The 23,549-nt window shown below is 36.5% G+C and overlaps 1 protein-coding gene across 4 annotated transcripts in view; it reads right to left on the bottom strand.

Annotated features, from left to right (window-relative positions):
* LOC144967355 (synaptic vesicle 2-related protein-like) overlaps positions 1–15,428 on the bottom strand; it is a 24,860-nt gene extending 9,432 nt beyond the window's left edge. The window contains exons 1-10 of one of the 4 annotated variants that reach the window (XM_078904462.1): positions 15,212–15,428; positions 13,521–13,996; positions 12,443–12,475; positions 11,222–11,254; positions 5,265–5,350; positions 3,453–3,551; positions 2,469–2,540; positions 1,996–2,120; positions 1,458–1,647; positions 677–808 (exon numbers count right to left, since the gene is read on the bottom strand). In XM_078904462.1, coding sequence (XP_078760588.1) covers positions 677–808; positions 1,458–1,647; positions 1,996–2,120; positions 2,469–2,540; positions 3,453–3,551; positions 5,265–5,350; positions 11,222–11,254; positions 12,443–12,475; positions 13,521–13,743 — 993 coding nt within the window. In that variant the 5' untranslated portion in view covers positions 13,744–13,996; positions 15,212–15,428. The remainder of the gene's footprint in view (positions 1–676; positions 809–1,457; positions 1,648–1,995; positions 2,121–2,468; positions 2,541–3,452; positions 3,552–5,264; positions 5,351–11,221; positions 11,255–12,442; positions 12,476–13,520; positions 13,997–15,211) is intronic. The other 3 variants (XM_078904463.1, XM_078904464.1, XM_078904465.1) reach the window with 3 other exon arrangements.
* Positions 15,429–23,549: the final 8,121 nt, after the last annotated feature.

The following is a 23,549-nucleotide window of genomic DNA, read 5'->3' as shown; positions in this document are numbered from 1 at the left end:
ATCTATAGGTGAAAGTGGAAAATAACAAAATGAAATATTCTCAATTCAATTTTTAGGACTATATTGACTTTCATGTGTAATATAAGAAAACAAGCTTCGGAGCAAAGAAATAAATTGTTGATTATATTTTTTGATATTTAAGGCAGTGAATAGAATTATACTTTACTTAAATGTGTATTTTCATTGCCTCTTTTTCAAAATCCAATGCATGTTACCTAAATTCATTCATTTAATCAAGTGAATTATTCTTGAATTTTTTCTTTAACCATTCTCGCCACAATTCTCATTTGAGATAGATTCAGATTCTGATTTATCAAAAAAATTAAATTAAAATAATAAAAGCAGAACTTTTGCGACATTTTCATACAATTATCATGGTCAGATATTGACTTTATTTTTGCTTTATTTTTGTTTGTGTTTTTTGGGGGGTGTTTTTAAAAATATTTTTGGGTTTGTTTTTTTTTTTTGTTTTTTGTATGTTTGCTTCTTTTTCCTTTTTTTTTTCATTTTATCGACACATAAACAGAAATTACAAGCAATGAAAGCAATTCCCTTTGGGAAACAACAAAGGTTCGACAAAGATGCTGAATGACAATATTATGAAATCAATTTCTGACAAAAAGTACATAGGCTATATAAACGGACGGTCTATCGTCCCATACCATCCCATACTTACATGGGTTGGAGCCTCCACGAGTTTTCCCAGAGGCATTGGCTTCCCATTGTCCTTGGCAATTCTCTCCAGGGTTTTTACAGCTTTGTTGTAACATCCTCTTGTTAGGTCATAACGGGCACTTTCAGGTAGCCACTATCACAAGTTTTTTTATTTTTTTTAAAAGAAAAAAAAAAAAGATTTTCAAACGAGTGAATTTTCAAACGAGTGAAGCTTAAAATAAATATTATTTTTTATAGTTTTTATAATCGCTTCACTACATATGTATGAGAGAGAATTCGATCATTTTGTGTTGAAAGGAGAGAATAGATGAAAATCCAAATTTAGCAACAATACAATATAAAAGTCCTCAGTCATTTCTAACAAAGAAACAAACCATTGTGGTAACTAATGAATAATAAAAATGAGATAAAACACTGAAAAAATGTATACTGTAGATAACAGGATATAGAGGATATTTTTTTAAAAAACAAAAAAAAAAAAACATTATCTTATATCCTTAGTCTCTCTCCTCTGTAGGTCAAATCTATTTTTTTTTTTTTTACTGTTTTGTATGCCACTTTATTGTCTATCACTTTTCAGATTTGATAAAGGAGAGAAAAAAGATCGTTTACATTCATAAAACATGGCGTGGGAAATTCAGTTGATACAGAGACAATATCTTATTTGTTCCTCTATGGCCATTTATCATTAATGAATGGCATATATTTATTAAAAGAATAACAAAAATAATATTGTCATTATGCCATTAGACTCAGACCAAAAAATATTTCCGAGTAATTACCACACAAAATGCAGAAAATAGCAGGAGTGGAATGGCTGAAAATCCCAGTAGATATCTCCAACCAAGGGTAGGCATGATGAAGAGCGCCAGAAGCACTTCAAAGCAGGCACCTATAGCCCAAAATACTTCAACAAAAGTCACACAAATAGCCCTTGCCTTGGACGGTAGAAATTCGGCATACAATGTAACACTGGTTGAAAGATTACAAAACCCTTTGTAAATACTTATTATATGTAAGTGAAGAACCAAAAAAAAAGAATAGCAACAGGTAAATATTTGAGTTGATTTGACTTGATTAAAGTTCCTCTTGTCTAAATTGAGTTACGTAGATTAAAAAACTCCTGCAACACAAAGAAATAATTATCAAAAAGTAAAACAGTTAAATTCATCTGTGATCAAAAAATAAAAATAAAATGAAGTTTACACTGTTCATAACTAAAATGATCAAAATTTGTAAAATGTATCCAATATTCAAATTAGGGACAATTACGTCTGCTGTAAATTAGCTAAGCATTTCAAATGTGATCACGAAACTTACGATTGGGGAGCTCCTCCGATCCCAAATCCAACCAGCCCACGCAGAATAAGCATCCAGTAAAAGTTAGGAGCAAATGCACTCAACACACCAAAGTAGCAGGTGACTACAGAGCAAAATATTAACTCCTAAAGATGAAAAATTACGAAATATGGCTATATTATAAACATATATATTAAATCTAAGATGCATAATTCCTTGGTGTTACACAAAACTTATATTCATTGGTGCCATAAGTCAAACTCAAAATCAAGAAACTAAATTTTTACTGTGGACACCATCAGTATGAAAATAAAATTTTCAAACAAATAAAAAGGTCTATAGCCTTAAACAAACACCACAAATGATAACTACCAGAAAAAAAAATATTACAGCAATTTGAACTTTTTGATTATTAATAATTAACTGATATTTTATATAAAATATTTTTCAAAAAACAAAATAAAAGAGCATTCATGACTTTTAAAAAAACTTACAGCTTTGCGTCCATATTTATCACAAACGGACCCCCAATAGCTTGAGCTAAACATCATGCCACAGAATACAACCTGAAACAATTGATATAAAACAACACATTTATAAGTTAGCAATTCTCCATTGCTACCCACCTCTAATTTAATTAAATCAAACGATTAAAATCCAAAATTAAAGTAGAGTGGAAGAATGGGGAAAAAATATTTTGAATAGAAAAGCCAATATTCATTTGTTTGATTTTTAATAATAAAACAATTTAAATAAGAAAACTGAAATCTGCACAATCACAATTAAATTAAGATGTTGGCAATTATTAATATGTAAGACTATAAAAAAGCAATTGAAGTATTAGTAGAATTATTTTTTTAATCATAATATGACCATCAAATATATAAATGTGAGCTCCTGTCTCAAAACAGGATTGCATCGGGATGAATCGGACCATGAAACATGAATTTACAATAAAAATTAAAAGAAATATGAACTTTGGGTCTTTTGCAGCGTAAAAAATTATATCGAATCTCCACAATAATGAACAGAAATTAACCCTAAGTTTCATATTTATGGCTGGCTATAAATTCAATTTCCAGCACTAAGGTCATCCTGACAAAACAATGTTTTGAGACAATTAGTCACAAATCTATTTTTCTTAACCAAACATCTGTCATGGCCGATTTTAAATTGACTCAATGCATGACTTTTGTCACGATACGACTGTCATTTCCATCGCTTTCAGTAAGAGATTAGCAACTGCCATGAGATTCTAGCTTCAGCAGAAAACAGACTAGACCCCACAGTTACTTATCTCTTTGCAAAAAGCAATAGAAATAACTGTCAAATTCTGACAAAAGCTTTTTGTTTTTGTTTCATTTATTGGTTGGGGGGGGGGGGGGGGGGGGGGGGGGGGGGGGGGCGGGGGTTGGGGGTTTTTTTTTAGTGAAATCGGCCCTGTCACCTCTAAGGTTAATCACAAAATCAAATCTTACAGTGGTGATAAGAGCTTCCTGCCATCCTTCTAGCTTCCACTCACAATGGAGGGCAGGGGACAAAATGGCAAGGATCATCATCTCCATAGCATCTGCCATCTGCAAGACAGAAAAGGTTAGTCAATCACGAAAACTACTATTGTTGATGGACCATCAGACAAATAATGGCACACGATGACAAATCCTTGTCTTGTTTTTTTTGTTTTGTTTTGTTTTTTATTTTGTGAATAAAACGTTTTCAAATGCATATTAAGATTCCCCTCAAATACATTCAAGTTATATACAAAAATTAATGTAACAGTTTTAAAAAAGAACAAAATAATAAAACATGGAAAATTTCAAGTCTAAAACCATTTTTCGGCCAAAAACAAAACCAGTTTTAAAAAATGGTAATACTTCATGAATAATCCAGATAGACTGGAAAAAAGTTCTCAGCATCCAGACCTGCCAACACTTCACATTCCAAAAGTGGAATCAGAACGCCTGAAAATAGGAATTGGAGACAAGAAATAGGAATTTCACCTTTTTAACATTCCCCCCCCCCCCCCTCTCTCTCATAGCTCTTTTTTTATTCTTACCATTATCATCATTTTTTGAAAATCGGAATTTTAAAGACAATGGCAGAATAGTACAAAAAGAAGAGTGAAAATAGGAATGATTCCGCCAAAAGCGAAGGGGTGGCAGGTATGAGCGTCTAGCCATGAAGAATGATGCAAAAGTAAATAAATACTAGCTTTCAAAGATACAATGCGCAAAAAAAAAGTTGTCATTTTGATAGGCATGAAACTTACTTCCCCCTTCTCGAAAGCCAACAGACATGATGAACAGACAAGCACTGACACAGACTTACTTCCTCTTCTCGAAAGCCAACAGACATCATGAACAGACAAGCACTGACACAAACTTACTTCCCCTTCTCGAAAGCCAACAGACATCGTGAACAGACAAGCACTGACACACAGTCCACAATGGGGACTCTAAAGATGCTCGGGGGACCCGATAGCTCAGTTGGTAGAGCACTCGCCTCACACGCAAAGGGACTGTGATCAATCCCGGGTAGAGTCGAGATTTTTTTTCTGGCCCTCCTGTCCGTCCAGCAGTGATTGAGTAGCTCGGTCTGCTATATCTGGTGACAAGTACTTTGCGACTTACTAGCATCCTATCCAATGGGTAGCAAGCAATTGTTATTGTCCATTTAACGCTATAGAAACTCCGGCTCCATGGGTCTAATGGCTCTGAAGGACTGCTTTATCTTAAAGACACTCAACTAAGTAAGAAATCAGGGATTGGAAACACCTAGACAGAACAAGAAAGGATAATCACGAAGAGTATTGAGCATTGGATGAAGAAAAGTTGTTGAATTCTCATGATGTTCCATAGGGATTTCAAAGGATTAACTAAATTAGATCTAATAAGTAGAGTAAGATTTTTTTTAAACACAATAATCCTGATAAAAAGTGTAGTCCTTCAGAGTCATTAGGCCCATGCAGCCGGAGTTTATCCTGGTTTCTATAGCGTGAAATGGACAATAACAATTTATTGCTATCCTTTGGATAGGATGCTAGTTTATTGCACAGTACTTTCTGCCTGATCTACCAGATCCAGTCACCCAATCAACTGGGGGATCAGAAAAAAATCTCGACTGAACCTGGGATCGATCTCTGCCCTTTTGTATGTGAAGCAAGTGCTCTACCAACTGAGCTATTGGGACCCCCTTATTCCTGATAAGTGATCATCTAATTTACTTAGTGCACATTTTTCTTAATCGGGATAATACTTAAGAAGCTACCATCTAATACAATTATTACTTACCCATGCAAAACCTGTGAGGATGGAGAGCTTGATTTGGAACTTTCCAAAGCCAATTTGGTCAATGCACTCTTGAACTGTGTAGGTCTCTGATCATAAGATAGTATTAAAGAATTACTTAAACCACCCATAATGAAAAGTGTACAATTCATTTAATTTTCAATATCATATTCAGCATAAATAAAAACATTGAAGAAACAAAATAAAAAGATTTAATTAAATTCAAACAACATTGATTTGATATAACAATAACACTTAGATCAATATATCTATTGGTAAAAGGCAGCGAGTCTAAATGCAGACGATATAAAGAATTTTTGTCATCAAGTTATTTGATTCAAGACCAAAATAAACTAGTCCTACAGAGCTACTAGACCCATGGAGTCGGAGTTTCTCCCGGATTCTATAGCATGAAACAAATGATTGCAATTGCTTGCTACCCTTCGGATAGGACCCTAGTCTATCGCAAAGTACTTTCCATTAGATCTAACAGATCAAACTACCCAATCACTGATGGATGGACAGAAGGGTCATAAAAAAATCTGGACTTCACCCGGGATCAATCATGGTCCCTTTGTGTGTGAAGTGAGTGCTCTACCAAATGAGCTATCGGGATCCGTGAAAACCAAAATAGATATGTATACTCAATTAACCGGACAGGTTAACCCTATTTTCATCTTTCAAACTTATATAAAACAAGTTGTCTAAATCATTATCATTTTCCAAATGACAATCAGAAAGAATGCCTACCATCATACTTATTTGTTTTGTTTTACGGAGTTTGCGACACATTTAGGTCATATCAGCTCCAGTAAAAAGAAGAAAATGGAATAGTCAAAGACAAAGGGAAATTGGTTCAAATAGGGAATAAATGTAGATTCCAAGAGCATATCATCAATGTACTTAGTTTGAGATCACCTTAAAGTCTCATCCAGACACCAGCACAGGATCCCATTAAGAGAAATACACTCAAATGTTTACAGAATACATAACTAACAATACATAACAGAGAGATGATTTACAAGATAAAATATATCATCCCCTAAAACTATAACTATGCATTTGACTGTTTCCTCCCAGTCAAGGACTCCAGCCAATACCCATGCTATATAATCCCATTCCAAGACAAAGACAAAAAGCAACTGGAAAACAGAAATAAGGGGAAAGAAGACACAGCGTGACCTCCTGCCAGACCATTCTTATTTAAAGAGAAATTTTAAGAGCACATTTCCTGTGCAATTCCTTTACATCGCAGAGGAGTTAAGCTGTTGTGTGACCCATTTCATAGAGAAAAAATTACTTATAACCTTTACATTTCAAATTTTATATTGAATAATAACGAAGGTACTTCTTACCTTATAACAGTAATACTATTATCAAACAGTAAAAAGATTCAATCGTCTAATTTTGAAAAAAAAAACATTTAAATAGGCTTCTCAGTGAGTTGATTTGAAGAATACAAGTTGAGGACAATATCATCAAAAGATATCCCTGAAGATAAAATCATAAAGTTATTGAATTCCATAGTCGTATCAAAGTGGATGATATCCGAGTTTAGGAGTGCAGAGCGGAAAAAGCCTCATAAAACTAATTGTAGGAAAAGATATCATTCATAAATATGGAGAACAAAAATTACTTTTTAATCAGTGTATGAATTGTTATACCACATAAAAATGATGGTATAATTTACTTCTTACATTATAACAGTTATATTATTAACAAACATATTCGAAGGATTCAATCGCCTTATTTTTGGGGGAGAAAATAAAGCCCTTTCAATGAGTTGATATGAAGACTTTAAGTTAGGAGGCAATATCATCAAAAGATGTCATTGAAGATAAAATTATAAAATCATTGAAATCCTTAGTCACATCAAAGTGGTAAATATCCAAGTTTAGGAGTGCAGAACGGAGAGAGTCAAACAGAACTGATTGTTGGAAAATAAAGATGAATAAATCATTCATAAAAATGGAGGCTAGAATTCCTACAATTATTACTATATGCTGTGGCACAGGGTTTGGTTAGTCATATGGAATGAATGGGTGAAACACAACACGTGGAAACATTTTAAGAAGGAATAATTACACATATTTCTATGACTAGGTTGTAAGAAATGTTCCATCTACATTAATTTCTGTTGGTAATTTCTATTTGGTGCCGATTGATATAGGAAAACCCTTAGAGTTACAAATCTGATCATTCCTAAATTTCAATCTTTGAATATCAATTATATTCACTATAATTTATACTTTTAAAAAGTTGCTTTAAAAAAACTAATAATATGACAATTTAGAGAAACTTGTGCAGCAGCCTTAGTAGTACTCAACAGCCAACAGGTTCATGGAGCAGGAACTGATCTAAGTTTATGTATTATGAAATGGACAGTGTGAATTGTTTGTTACCGATATGACGGATGCTGTTTTATTTTTCCTATACTTTCCATCACATGCTTTTTTTTAAGAATCAATTACCCAGTCACAGATGGGGACAGAGAGGTCACTTAAATACAGGATGTTGAAGCAGGGTAATTAAACAATTCCGCTAGCAAACTGAGCTGCAAAGCCCTTGCTGGAAGCAGTATTTTTCAGTAGATGATTGGTATTATGACCCGAAGAGTCAGGCACCAAGATATGAATTAACTCTCTCTCCTTGCCAACCATTTTCAAGACACAAATTGAATTTTAAAACTCAAATTTAAAAGCAGTAATTAAATGGTATGTATAATTTTGTTGAGTAGAACACGCTACACAAAACGGCATTAAGTTCTTATAAAAATAACAAGATTTGTAAAACAAATCTGAATAAGAAAAATAAGTAACTCGCATCCTAACGAATGTGACGATTTTCCTATAGTTGGTAAGAAGAGAGTATGTAATTTTGTCAGAATTACAAAGAAGAGTTGGGGGTTTTTTTTTTCTCTTTTCCTTGCAGGTTGAGAAGACTACTTTCATTGTTCTAAATAAATTTCATGTTATATACCTTCAAACTCAATTTTCAACATAAGTTTCACCTCTACATAATACAGTGGTTAGCGCCTAATAACCCTCCTCTCGGGTGACATCATTACCAAGTCATAAGCCAAAGATGTTTTTAGGGTTGGGAAGGGGGAGGGGGGCGGAGTCAAAGCAACAGAGAAGGGAAAATTAATAGAAAAACCTGTTTTGTCAATATACTGTGGTGAAAAAGACATGTTGAATTCTTTGAATAATATGCCCATTATTAAAGTAACTTCAACTCCATTTTCCAAAAATAAACAGCCTAACTTGAATTACAAGCCTGTGCAAAAATAAAAAAAAGGAGTCCTTCAGAGCCAGAGTTTATCTCAGTCTCTAGAGCATTGAACAGACAATAGAATTGCTTGCTACCCTTTGGATGGATGCTATTCTATCGAAAAGTACTTTCCACCTGATCTAACAGACCTGGATACCCAATCAGTATTGGGTGGACAGGGGAGGGAGCTCAGAACCTTGCCCGGGATTCATGCCAGTCCATCAAGAGCTATGCAAAGGATCCCTTATAATATGACATGCTGCAAAGTTTGACTCAAGACAGTTTACCACATATCCATAAGATACAGGGGTATTGCTCAGCAAATGCTAACTGCCATCATATCTAACAAACATAAAGAATGAGTCATAACCCTCGTCTAGTCTTCTTGAGTATGATATGCAGACTTGCAAGCCTACAGCAATGTCATTGAAATAATGTCTCATCCCAAAACATTGCTGAATGTATTCATGTTTTTAAAAAATAATTTTAAAACAAAAACAAAAAAACAATCCCCATGTATTTTAATTCAAGAAGCATGATATAATGATCTGATTTATCACTGAATGTCATAACCAGCTGCGGCTGGTAGAGTTTATACAGGAGGCGCTGCTACAACTACCAACAACTGGAAAAAGGGAAGAGATTGTTAAACACACACCATTTAATATATGAGGGGGAAAAGGGGTCACAGTTTACATTTATTGTCTGTGCTGTTGACAGACTGATTCTGGCTTCATGCCCTTTATTAAGCAATGTAAATGTAAGGCCACAGTTCTCGTTGTACACCCTGTGAAATCGTGATAATTTATTTTTCTTTAGTTCTGGCTTCTATGCTTTCCAGACCCATTATTTTCAGTAGGTCCTCAGACTTTGTTGAATAAAAAAATAAAGATCTTTTTTTATAGCAACTATATCCACTAAACACGCTCAAAGCGCTTTACAAAGGGTCCCTGGACAACAGCCTTTTGCAAGGACTCAACCATGTGCAGCTCAGAGAGTGACTCGAATTCAGGACCTTCCGATCCGAAGGCGAGTGTCACACCAGTATACCACATAGCCGCACAATATATGCACAGTGTTTGGATCACAATAATTGTCCGTAAAACTTTGCATGCGCCTTTCAATCATGCAAAACATTCCCCAATCTTTGTAGTTTATTTTTACACTTTATTTTAAAATGGTTTTATCACACACATGTGTGTATGGTGCATATTATGTCCACTGTAGTTCAGTGTATTTTAAATATAGTCCCAATGGTTGTAAAATTTAAGCACCTTGATGCCACGATACACAGCGCTATATAAGTCTCATCATCATCATCATCATCATTTTATTTTATTTTTTTTATTATCATTATCATCTTAATTATTATTAGACACATGCCCTAATAATTATGGCCCATAATGTGGTGCTCAATAGATTCATCAAAATAGATGATGAAAAGAAATTAAAAGAGAGCAAAAGGGCAATAATCTTGAATTGGTAAAATCGTCAGCAATAAACCTATAAAAAGAACAACTTTGACCTCCAACAACGTGTAACCTTTAATTTGAGACACCATCAGTTAAGATCATCGGTACTGTGATTTTTGTAGTACCTCTGTCACGCATTTAAATAAGATAATATGATAAAGCAATCTACCTGTCATAAACCTTGATTCCAATAAGACTTGGAAGTCACCAAGCAACCCTTGCTTTCAATTCAAGCAATGATAAAATAGTATGATTGCATTCCTTATCAAGCAAAATGAAAAGCTTATATCTAAATGAAAATTGCCTTAAGGTTGAACAGTAGAATTGCATGCTTTGATCATATAATTTGGCATCACTTTTACTCATGCTGGTTTCAATGGGGGTGGCGCAGTGTGTTTGGTCATAACTCAGCAGATTGATCAAGTTAGAAGAAAGCAGGCAAGTCTTTGATCAACTAAATTCCTGTCCATCACCTCAAAGTATATCATTCCTCATCCCTCTAAGGCGTCTAAATCCAAGAAAGCATAATACTTCCAATAGTTGGTGCTAGTTTTTGATCAATTTCCTTTTATTTTTCTTCACATTTTCGCATATTTCCATATTGTGGATTGAATCACATTTCAAAATACCATGCTATTTGACAAACGTGTATAGCATCTCCGCTCATTAAACACTTCAAGACTTGAATCTCAAGTTAAGTTCAGAAAACTTTGAACCAAATCCAACTCAGGATAGTCAAATACAAGCAGTAAAATTTAAAAGCAAGCCTAACAATTAATTCCATAAAATCTAAATATTTCAATATTATGTTGGTGAGAAAAATAGGGTATGGAGAAGTGCCAGATGATAACAGAGAACAAAAAGTCATGGGGTCAGTGCCAAACTCAGGATCCAATTGATACGACACCCTCTGTCTGGCTGAAAGAGAGAGAAGACAGCGAGCAGTCGTACAACCAGTATGAATGTATCACTCAGTCGGTTGTGCAACCACTTGCTGTACTCTCTCTTTCAGTCAGGCGTGTCAATTGGATCCTGAGTCCCATGACTTTATATTCTCTGTTTCCATTAGGCACTTCTCCATACTCTACTTTTCTCATCATTATTGATACTAGTGCCCTTTTTGATACTTTTTCTGAACATTATGTTAGTTAGTGTCAGTATGACTGATGACAAAATACTTTTCAAACTTCCACCACTAAACAGCAATAGCTATCCTACCTTCTGGGCTCTGCACAATTTCCTTCATTTCGACTGCAATAAATATATCATAGTTCTATTGACTGTTCACAGTATCACAACTCCTTACCTCAACTGACCAAAGGAGTATTGCTTTTGTCAAATTTAATCATGGATATATAAAAAATGATAATATAAGTGCAGCATCAGAGCTCGTCATCATAACATGAGAAACATAAGAAAATAATTGTCTTTTAGATACAAACAAAAAAACATATAAATATAGTTTTTGGAGAATGGTTGCTAACACTTAATTTTTAACACTTAAATTGGGGATAGCTTGTTACCCGAAAGGTACCGAGTTCTAGATCAGCTGTGTAGCTTTATGCAAGACACCTCGCCCTAGCTCAATTTGCGATATTGCACTGCAGCTGATGCCATGCTACTTGACATACGTGTATAGCATCTCCGCCCATTAAACACTTCAAGACTTGAATCTCATGTTAAATTCAGAAAACTTTGAACCAAATCCAACTCAGGATAGTCAAATACAAGCAGTAAAATTTAAAAGCAAGCCTAACAATTAATTCCATAAAATCTAAATATTTCAATATTATGTTGGTGAGAAAAATAGGGTATGGAGAAGTGCCAGATGATAACAGAGAACAAAAAGTTACGGGGTCAGTGCCAAACTCAGGATCCAATTGACACGACACCCTCTATCTGGCTGAGAGAGAGAAGACAGTGAGCAGTCGTACAACCAGTATGAATGTATCACTCAGTCGGTTGTGCAACCGCTTGCTGTCCTCTCTCTTTCAGTCAAGCGGTGGGTGTTGTGTCAATTGGATCTTGAGTCCCGTGACTTTTTATTCTCTGTTTCCATTAGTAAATAAAAATCTGAAATGGATGGCAAGCTTCAATTTAATAACGAAAACAGATGAAATGGACTTTTCAGGTTTCTCCTTTATCAACAAACAGGATGAATGCTTGTTGATAAAGGAGAAATCTGAAACATCCATTTCATCTGTTTTCGTTATTAAATTAAAGCTTACATTCAATTTTACATTGTTATTTATTTCTTCGAGTTTCGAGCAGCAATATCTACATGGTTCCTTTAGGCACTTCTCCGTATTCTATTTTTCTCATCATTATTGATACTAGTGCCATTATTGATACTTTTTCTGAACATTATGTTAGTGTTAGTATGACTGATGACAAAATACTTTTCAAACTTCCACCACTAAACAGCAATAGCTATCCTACCTTCTGGGCTCTGCACAATTTCCTTCATTTCGACTGCAATAAATATATCATAGTTCCATTGACTGTTCACAGTATCACAACTCCTTACCTCAACTCACTCAAAGGAGTATTGCTTTTGTCAAATTTAATCATGGATATATAAAAAATGATAATATAAGTACAGCATCAGAGCTAGTCATCATAACATAAGAAACATAAGAAAATAATTGTCTTTTAGTTTTAGAGCCAAATGGATCACAAAAGAAACATATAAATATAACTTTTGGAGAATGGTTGCTAACACTTAATTTTTAACATTAAATTGGGGACAGCATAGCTCAGCAGTACGGTCTTAGCTTGTTATCCGAAAGGTACTGAGTTCGATCAGCTGTGTGACCTTGAGCTAGTCACCTCACTCTAGCTCAATTTGCGATACTGCACTGTGACTGATGACTGGGTTATTCTAGTCTTCCCTTGTAGTAATAGACCCTAGAGACAAATTTCCTCTATGGGATAAATAAAGAAATTTTTTTTTAATTTGAGTTTGGAAAAAAAAAGCCTTGAGCTACACAACTAGACAAATTTTTAAAACTATGTTGCGTTGGGCTACGGCCAAAATGATATTTGGTATAACATCTTACGACCAAAATTACTTGTTTGGTTTGTGTGTTCTACCGTTGACTCAATTTATGGTTATTTACAAATAAAAATGGATTGAAGAAAGGTTAAAATAAAAAATAAACATAAAGTAGTGGAAGGAGTGTATAGAGAAGGAGCAGGGAGGAACAACAGAGAAAGACCGAGATAAAAAGAGAGAAAGCAGAGAGGGCTGAGAGAGAGAGAGAGAGAGAGAGAGAGAGAGAGAGAGAGAGAGAGAGAGAGAGAGAGAGAGAGTGGGATAGAGAGAAAGAGGTTGAGAGAGATGTCACAATTGATAGCATCTTTACTTACATAAATGTATTATTACATTTCTAAGTATTGACAGCAATAAACACAAGAATAAAATAGAATAGTCTTCTTCATTACTTTTGTCAGTGAAATCCCAAAATGAGACTTTCATTTCCACTCAGACCCAAATCATAAAGAATTTTTCACTCACCTTCAGCATTATCTCTTTCCTTGTTGCGACGGGTGATGAAATCAGAATCACTTTTGGCACTCTCCCCCTCACTACTGCTCACTGGTGCATCACTTGACATGGCTTCTCCAATAGTACGGCATACTTCTTTTATATTCATTTCCACTTGATCTTCCCCATCCAAGTCTTCATAGTTATCTCCTTTCCTGAATTTGGCCAGACGTGTGAACATTGCAGCCGCCATTTTTTCTTTTCAATTGTATTCCCTTTTGTTTTAAATGGTGTTGTGTTTTTTAAAACGTTTACAATAGATAAGCGGTTGTCAAATTATTTCACAGTCCTTTCAGCCCAGGCTCAAGTATGGCAAATGTATCGCAAGCCTTATTCTCTGATACAGTAAATTCAAACTTGATTCATTCTCAATGGAAAAGATTATTTCAGGTTGGAAATAAACAGTCCAAACAATTGGAAGCTTCTTCATTAATATGAATCGAAAACTGAAAAAAAAAAGAGATGAGTAATAAAGCAAAACACAACAGTGTTGCATACAATGGCTGAACAAAGTGATACAAAGCTGCTAGAAGCTGTGGACTGTTAAAAGTAAGAAACAAAGATAAATATAAAAGCTTCAAAACTTAACAAAATACCAAGGCTGAACACCTTCTTTTTTAAGGCCAGAGATTTTTTACTGTAACCATATTTTTATTAACATCCTCTACTTACCAATAAGTCTTAAACCAGATATTTTAAAATTAAATCAAAAGAATTCTCAAAATCAAGAAATCAAGACTTTCTGACAAGCTGGAGATCATTTTAATCTTGGAAGTCAAGGTTTTCCATCCAATATGAAGTGGGTTTTTTTTTTCAATTGACAGTGAAATAGCCACATCAAGGTGACTTTTACAAGAAAATAGAGCAATAGATAATGTATCAATTAAAAGCAAAAATTGAGTAAAAGTATAGAATAATTAGAAACCGGCTTTGCAAATAATACCTGCATTATTAGAACAGTTTACAACTGGAAGATTTTTTTTAAAAAACACACACACACATACACAATTATTTAGGTGTAGGGATAGTAATAATATTTTGTCAAGTTTGCTTTGATCTTAAAGGCAATGTCCCTGCTTTTTAGACAAGTCTTTTTATGCCTATCTATCGATTCCCAGTCCTGTCTTAAATAGACAAAAAATTATAAAATCCCTCTTTTGACGATGACCATGATTTAAGTGACAAGGAACATTTCTAAAATTGTGGCTTCCATTTTTCTTTGGCAACTATAAAACATTTGGCTAACAAAACACCGGTAAAATTACTCAACTCGACAGGGACACGTCTTTCCGAAAGTGCCCAGACTCAGGATTTTGATATTCGTCATTGAAAGAACTATTGAATGGCATTAGTAGTCATATAAATTTAGACAGCGGATCTGATACTGATACCATTACCACCACATTTCTTTTTGGACTTGGATTGCCGGTCGTTCACCAAATTATGTCCAGAAATATTCGAACAATACCATTCAATATTAACATTTCTATTAAACTAACAATAATGTTGTTTAAATTAACAATGATATTGGACCATGCAAATCGAAGAAATTAAGAGTCTCTTTATGTCAGGAGTCAGGATGGATGGATAGCCCGATAGGCAGGAGAAACTGACTTCACCGACAGTAGAAATAAGGGAATTTGCAGAGCAGACTTACTTACCTACAGCCGTTATATATTTTGCATGATTCCACATTAACAAAAAATCTATAATGCAAATGAGTGGAGATCACGATAACTTATTTGAACTTGGCATACCGTTTGTCTGTTGATATCGAAATAAAATTAAATTTTAATTAATCAGCTGACATTCTTTTGTTTTGACACCATTCCTAAATTTATGCGGTATGTCAGTCATAGCACTAGCAGTCGTCTAAGTGAAAATATTACACACTACACGTAGATCGAAGGCTATCGATGTGGTGGGTGGGTGGCGGCGAGTGGTTTAAACTAATAAAATTAAATGAAGGTGGAGGTTGAGTAGGGTCACAGGTGTCTGGTAGGGCTCCCAAAGTTCGTTAGGGTATTTGATTTGTTTGTTATTGTTATGCGTTTGTTTAAAAGCCTTGCTACTCGCACTGGTTAAAAGCAAAATGGCGTTTCATCTCCATCATCATCGTCGTGGTCGTCATCACCCCCCCCCCCCACCCCCCATCAAGCAATTTAAGGCCACAGTTCCCGTTTTACACCCTGTGAAATCGTGATAATTTATTTTCTTTAGTTTTGGATCCTAAGCTTTCCAGACCTATTATTTGTTGAATAAAACAAATTGAGCTTTTATATAGCGCAATATCCACTTAACTACAATGGGTCAACAGCAACACTTAACATGTAGGACAAGACATGGAGCCTATTAAGCGATATTACATTTTTTCCCGACAGGGACAACGCCAGGTACTTATTTTACACCTGAGTACGATGAGAGAATGTGAGAAAAGAGTCTTTTCCAATGACTCAATAATGCGCTACTTGACTATCTATCCGCACGCACACTGCCTGCGTTGTGCTAGCACTAGCAGATCTATTCCGTCATCTTTCAACGGCTGTTACATCTTTGGTCTGGTGAAGCGAGGGTCCCACACTGTGTTTCCATATTCCGTTAAGTCTTATATTATGTCAATAGCTTTGGTTGAAACATGGTAGACTAGGCTACTCATTAAGGGTTTCTGTTGAGGAACGCACTTGCTTGCTTGTTTTTGGTGTTACTGTTTTATATGATTACTCCATTTCAAGTCTTGAGAGAAGTCTATCCCAATGTCATTTGTGTTTATTTTGTTCGTTTTAGGGCTAACCCACACCGGAGACTGACTCCGACGACCCCTCCTGCTACCAGATCAGCACGTTGCCGTCGTGCAGGAGCTCGCGTGCCCCAATGACCCTGAAGGTGATACCAGCTTGGATGCAATCGTGCTGGAACAGCAACAGAATAGGGACCAGACGAAGGATGATCCAACCGGCGTTCAGACAAGGCTTTCTTTTCCTGACCCTCACTTCTAATAATGAAAGGTACAAGGAGGAAATTTATTCATACTGGCTCGGACGGCGCCCCACATAAAAAGGTCCGCGTAGCTGCTGAACGAAGTCCTGCAGCCTCGAAAAATAAACAAGACTTCAACCTCATATTATAAAACAACATCGTACTAGGAGAAAGATTGAGAATAATGTCTCTTAATGTGGAAGGCATTTCAATGCAAAAATGTGACTATCTCAATAGACTTCTTAAAGACCATAGTATTGATATCCTGCTTCTGCAAGAAACACACTTGGATAATCAGTCAGTTCCATCCAGATCCAACAATGCCGGATATACAGAAGTCAACAAACAATCCCACCCAAAATATGGCATAAGCACATACGCCAGAAACCCAGAACAAGTGTACGACCTTGGAGGTACAACTGATGACACTGGTACTGGTACACAGAGAAGCACAATGAAAGTTGGGAACCTGGAGATCACGAACATCTACAAACCTCCGTCGATCAAATGGTCTGAACCTCCAAAACAACATCTGCAACATCCTGCACTGATTATTGGAGATTTTAATAGCCACCACAATAACTGGGGATACAAAGAAGCCAACCCACCAGGCATCGAACTACAGGCATGGATAAACCAAGTCGATGCTTATCTTCTTTACACCCCAAATAGCTATGGAACTTTCAGATCAGCTCGCTGGAAGAAAGAATACACCCATGACCTGGCACTTGTGACGAAAGACAAGAATCACAAACCACTTGAAGCAGCTAGAGAAGTCCTTGGAGCATTTCCAAATAGCCAACATAGGCCTGTTGTCATAACAACTGGAATAGAAATCGCCAGAACGGAAGCTATTCCCAAACCAGGGTGGAACTTCAAAAAAGCAAACTGGGAGGAGTACACGTCATACATAGAGAAAGTATGCCCAAGAATTCCATCATCGGCTGATAACATACAGAGATTTAGCAAACTGATACCGACAAGTGCTAAAAAAAATACATCCCAAGAGGAGTCAGACAGTGGCACATTCCATGCTGAGATGCGAGTGAAAAACTTCTCGAACAATATGAAAAAACCCAAGACCAGGATGTGGCAGAACAGCTATTAAATACCCTTCAAGAGGACAGAAGACAAAGATGGATTGACACAGTAGCAAACTTGGATATGAGACACTCGAGTCCACATGCTTGGCAACTGATTAGGAAACTTAACCCTGAAAACAACGGAACCAAAACCGCTCCACTCGTGTCTGCAGATACTGTGGCACAAGAAATTAAGCAACGCGGACAACACGTTCCAGATCAGATGTTCGAAAGAAATATCCGCAAGGAATACAGAAAAACTCTTGACTCTCTCCAATCATCTGGCTCAATGTGGACCTTCCCAATCAGTCACGAAGAAATACATGAAGGTATCAAAAGTATGAAGAATGGGAAAGCAGCAGGGATCAATGGCATATATCCAGGTATGATAACACACCTTGGACACAACGCAAAGAACTGGTTGGCTGCCGTAATGTCTGACATACTTGACAAAGGAAGATACCCACAAACATGGAAACATGCTAGAGTTATAGCCATCCTCAAACCAGGAAAACCAGCAACAGAGCCATCTAGCTATAGACCCATCTCTCTACTATGTTGCCTCTACAAACTACTAGAAAAAAATAATATTAACAAGAATAACCCCTTACTTGAATCCTATAATCTCAATTGAACAGGCAGGGTTTCAACGAAATAGATGCACAACCGAGCAGGTCCTTGCCCTCACCTCCTTAATTGAAAATGGATTTGAAAAGAAATTAAAAACAGGCACAGTGTTTATTGATCTCTCTGCTGCGTATGGCACAGTGTGGACTGGTGGCTTGATACTGAAACTTGCAAAAATAATCCCATGCAGAAAAATCTTGAAACTGCTCTCATACATGACAGGACCAAGAAATTTCGATGTGGTACTTGGTGGCAACACCAGCAAAGTCAGAAGAATAAAAAATGGAGTACCACAAGGTTCAGTTTTAGCACCAGCTTTGTTTAACGTCTACATAAGCGACGTGCCTCAAACAACTTCCACAAAACTAGGATATGCAGATGACTCGGCCTTAGCATACCAATCAAGAAACTGGGAAGATATAGATAGAATGAAGTTGACGTCACTCTGGTCTTTATTATTGTTTTTGCCATCCGCGTTTATGAGTAATTCGCACTAATCTGTATTAACCAGGCTATAAACGTTCTAGGTTACACGTAGTTTTGTGTGTTGGTCCGTTATACTTCCGATGGCAATGTTATGAGCTTCTTAGCCAAGCGCATACTATCTATAGAAACAACGCTTAGCAAAGACACCACGGCCATGAAAAGGTATTTTGACAGATGGTATTTAAAAATGAATACGACAAAAACAGTTGCAACTGCATTTCATCTTAACAACTGGGAATCAAAACGAAAACTGATGATCAAGATTGATTACACAACACTACCAACTGATCAAAATCCAATATACCTCGGAGTGACACTGGATAGACGGCTGACCTATAGAACCCATCTTGAGGGTACAGCAAGAAAGATAGGGAAACGAAACTGTCTACTCAGAAAACTGACAGGAACAACATGGAGAGCATCGCAAACTCTTCTCAGAACATCAACCCTGGCCCTTTGCTACAGTGTGGCAGAATATTGTGCTCCTGTTTGGACGAGAAGTGCCCATACAAACCTTGTTGATGCGAAACTAAGAGACTCGATGCGAATAGTAACTGGATGCCTGAAATAAATCTCCAACACAATGGCTGCCAGTTATGAGCGCTATAGCACCACCCCACTTGAGGAGAGAGGATGCAACACAGAAATGGATATCCAGAGCTGAAGATGATAGTGGAACTACTCTGCAAACCATATACAAAACTGCGCCCCCAACATCAAGACTAAAATCTCGTTCACCTTTCTATCAAAGAAAGAAAACTACAACACGCAAGAAGCCTGGTGCGAGGAATGGAAAAGGAATAAACCAACAGGAGGGGAACTAATTGAAGATCACTGTAAAAGTCTCCCAGGTCTACAGGATCAACCAAGAAAATACTGGGTAGCTGCAAATAGACTACGGTCAAAACATACAAGAACAGCTGTCAACATGCACAAAAGGGGGCTCCAAGAATCACCAACATGCCCCCAAAGTGCAACTAAGCCCCACAAGATGCAAACCACCTCGTATTAGATTGCCCAGAGACAAAACTTGAAGGGGGATTTGAAACCATCAACAAATGTGATGATGACTTCCGAACCCGGATTGATACCTTGAACATAGAAGTGTAGCCGAACGATACTACTAATACTACTCCGACGACCCGGCACTGCCGTCCTCTGCTGCCTTCCGGATAAGACGTCGGGCACGGACAAAATACTAAAAATAAAGAAAAGAGCCGCAAGACCTACATACTAAGCTCGAAAAAAAAAAAAAAAACGACAGAGGACGTCCGATGTTTGGTATGGGTAGGTCTAGTGGCTCTTCTCTTTATTCTTAGTATTTTGTCCGTGCTCGACGTCATTATCCGGAAGACGGCAGTGCCGGGTCGTCGAGTCAGTCTCGGTGTGGCTTAGCCCTTAGCTGTTATCCGTGGCACGTGTATTTGATGTTATAGTTTTGACTTCTTTATAATTTGTCATTGATAGGACGGACATATTTTGATTCATTGACTCGCATCCGTCATTTTTGTTTCCCCATTGTTCCCAGCGTGCGAAGCCATTGTTTAAAAATTGTAAAGTCGTCTTCTTTACTAATACACGTATGCCCCTTGCTTAAAATGCGGTATCATCTGCAACTAGTTTAATTTTGGATCTTTTGTTGTCAGGGAGGTCGTCGAGATAATAATATATCAAAAACAATGTCGGGTCAAGTATTGACCTTTGTCGCACTGCCTATGCCAAACATTTCACCGTTTACTAAGACGTGTTCTTCCAAGGACAAAAAAAAAAAAAAAAAAAAGAAGCGGCAATCTGTGGTGCTTTTAGTTTTTTTGTTTGTTTGTTGCTTTAGGTCTCTTCCAACACAATTGAGGTTATATGAGAGACCGCTGAAACAAAAAAACAAGCAATCTAACAAAAATAGTCCAAATGTAAATCAAAATCATAACCTAAAGATATCATAAGCTAAATTATAAATAACCAAGAACAAACAGGCAGAAGATTTACAGAAAAAAAATATCCCCTGTCAAAAATACAATCACAAACCAAAGAAGCAGGATAGGCTAGTAAAGAGAAGAAGAAACGACATCACTATCGGATCGTACACCCATGCGAACATCATAGGTATATGATTCAAGGGTGATGCTCCCATCCAACCACCCGCTGGTGCTTTTAGTCTTAATATCCACATTGTTAGTTCCTGAATAAGTCTTTGGTGGGGATCTTTCTCAAATTATGCCATAGCAAATTGAGGAAGATTATGTCAGTTCGTGGTCCACCTTTGTCTGGTTCTGCTGATGAGAGGTCGTGAATTAGTGAGATTAATTGAGGTTTGGAGGAGCGCTACTTGCGGGACCCGTGTTGTGCATCGTTTAAGATGTTATTTGACTCAACGTGTTTGGTAATTGATGTGCTTCAGAAGTTTACATCACGTTAGCAATTTGGTCGATAGTTTAGCGCTGCACCTTTGTCTCACTCAGGGACAGAAAACATCGTAAAAAACATGTTACAAATATAGATAGATAGATAGGAGAACAAACAAGTAGCCCCGATGTTTTGTTTGTGAGGGTTTTACGGCGCTTGCAACACATTAAGGTCATATCAGCGCCAGTAAAAAGGAAGAACATGGGATAGTTAAAAGTTCTAGAATTACATTAAAGCACCCAAGAAAAGGTATGGCAAAGGGGAATTGGTTCAAATAGGGAACAGATGTGATTCCAAGAGCACACAATCAAAGTAGGATTGAGATCACCTAAAAGTCTTATCCAGACACAAGCACAGGTCCCAACTAAGAGGGATACACTCAAATGTTTACAAATCAAATATAATATGTAAACAAAACAATACAGTGCATAACATAGAGATGATTTACAAGGAAAAAAAAATTCATCTTCCAAAACTCAAACTAAACATTTGGCTGTCTCCCTCCCAGCCAGGGCCTGGACAAAACCAAGCAATCGCATTCCAAGACAAAGATAGAAAGCATGATGGAAAACAGATAAAGAGGGATAGAAGACACAATAGTGCAACCCTGTCCACTATGGAAGGTAAGGAACCCCACCCAGAAGTAAAGTTTGTAACAACTTTGAATAAAGTTTATTCATAATAATAATAATACATTATTAAAATAATTTAAAATATAAACATTGGTGCTGAAAATAAAAAATCGCTTTATCAATAATGTTATCTCCCCCCCCCCTCCCCTCCTTCTTCAAAAGACAAAACAAACCACAAATAAAACGAACATGACAATAAAACAATCAAATTATATCAAATGCAATGAACAAATGATGACATAATATATCCATAGAAAATGGTGGAAACAGTTAATAATACAATGGTCATTTCATATGATATAAACAAAACAAAAAAAGCAATATTAAAATAAATCTATATCCACAGGAATTTCTTTCTTTTTTTTTTCCCCGTCAAACTTGCCCCCCCCCCCCCCCCCCCCCCCCCCCCCCCCCCCCCCAACCGCATAACTACATAAGGACGGTATTTATGACAAGTGAGTTGTCCCGTTTCTTATTACTTATAAGTTCACTTTCGCTCACTCTCTCTCTCTCTTCTTTTATTTTTAAAGTCCTAGCCAACCTACTGTACAGCACACAACGTCAGTGGTTATTATTTAAAACAGTGCTGATGGTAACAAAAAGTAAAGAAAAGGCAAACATTTTTAACGATTGCCTTTAAGCCCCATTTTTACTGTACTAACCCCACTTTTAGAGCAACTGAGATGATAAATTATTATCGATACTATAACTAATTTCTGGAGAGTGGGAAACTGCACCTATTTGTTCCTTCGCACATTAAGTCTCTCACTGTTACTGTTAGTAAATGTGATTGGGGTGTTATGTCCAAGTCTTGTTGCTATGATTTCACCCAATCGAGTCCGGAGCTGACCGATTACCCCCTGGGCTGCTAGTTTTTATGATGGTAACAACAAGAGATGAAGTGAGTAGAAAAGTGCCAGAAGACAATAGAGAATAAAAAATGTTTGCGGCGGTGATGGGGTTTGAACCCGCGATCTTATTGGTACGACAACCTGGCCGGTGAGAGCGTGACTCTACCGTATGAGCTATCCACGAATCCAAAAAAATTCATATCAAACTCAGGTCATTCATTATTAGTTTTTATGAACTCCTCGACCACCCAATCAGGGGTTCAAACAATCACTATAAAAGCAATACACAAGGAGTCAGAGGGGGGATGGAGAAGAAGAGATTTTACTTTTACCAGACACCACACTACAACCAGCCGTTCTGTTTTGATTCAATTATTTATCTGTGCTGTGATGTTCATATTTGTGGATGATAGGAGAGAGACAAGCGAAGGAGGAATGATAAGTAGAGCTGTGTCATTCTAATTGTGTTTTGGTTTGTTAATTAGTTTTTTTGTAATAAATATGAGCCAAGGTCAAAAGGTGCCAATTTTTTTTCTCAAAATAAAAGTGACATAATAGTCCATTTATGTTTCTATATATGTAGCAAAAACCCCGTACTTCATGAATCAAAGGCCCTTTAGATAACTTTACGGTCAAACGCAGCAAAATAACGTCAACAATGCCTATAGGTTGCTGGTGTCACATGTAACCGGTGACACCAAAATGAGACAAAAAGCGCAATAACCAAATGATTTTTGTTAAGTATCAAACTTTATTTAGTAAGTAAAAACAAAAAGACACAATCAACAACAATCATAGTACAATAGTGTTACCAACTATTGGAGAAAAGGTTGCTTTTTGGTGTCATCGGTCACAAGCAACATAGAATGCAAATATATTATTTCATAAAAATGATTGTACATTAACAACAACAACAATATTGCATATGCTTATTACCAGCAA

This window comes from Berghia stephanieae, chromosome 3 (assembly GCF_034508935.2).
Source record: "Berghia stephanieae isolate SIO BIC M18660-M18661 chromosome 3, UCSD_Bste_1.3, whole genome shotgun sequence".
Lineage (NCBI taxonomy): Eukaryota > Metazoa > Mollusca > Gastropoda > Nudibranchia > Aeolidiidae > Berghia > Berghia stephanieae.
The sequence above is the reverse complement of the archived record's forward strand: the minus strand, read 5'-3'. Positions and strand labels throughout refer to the sequence as shown.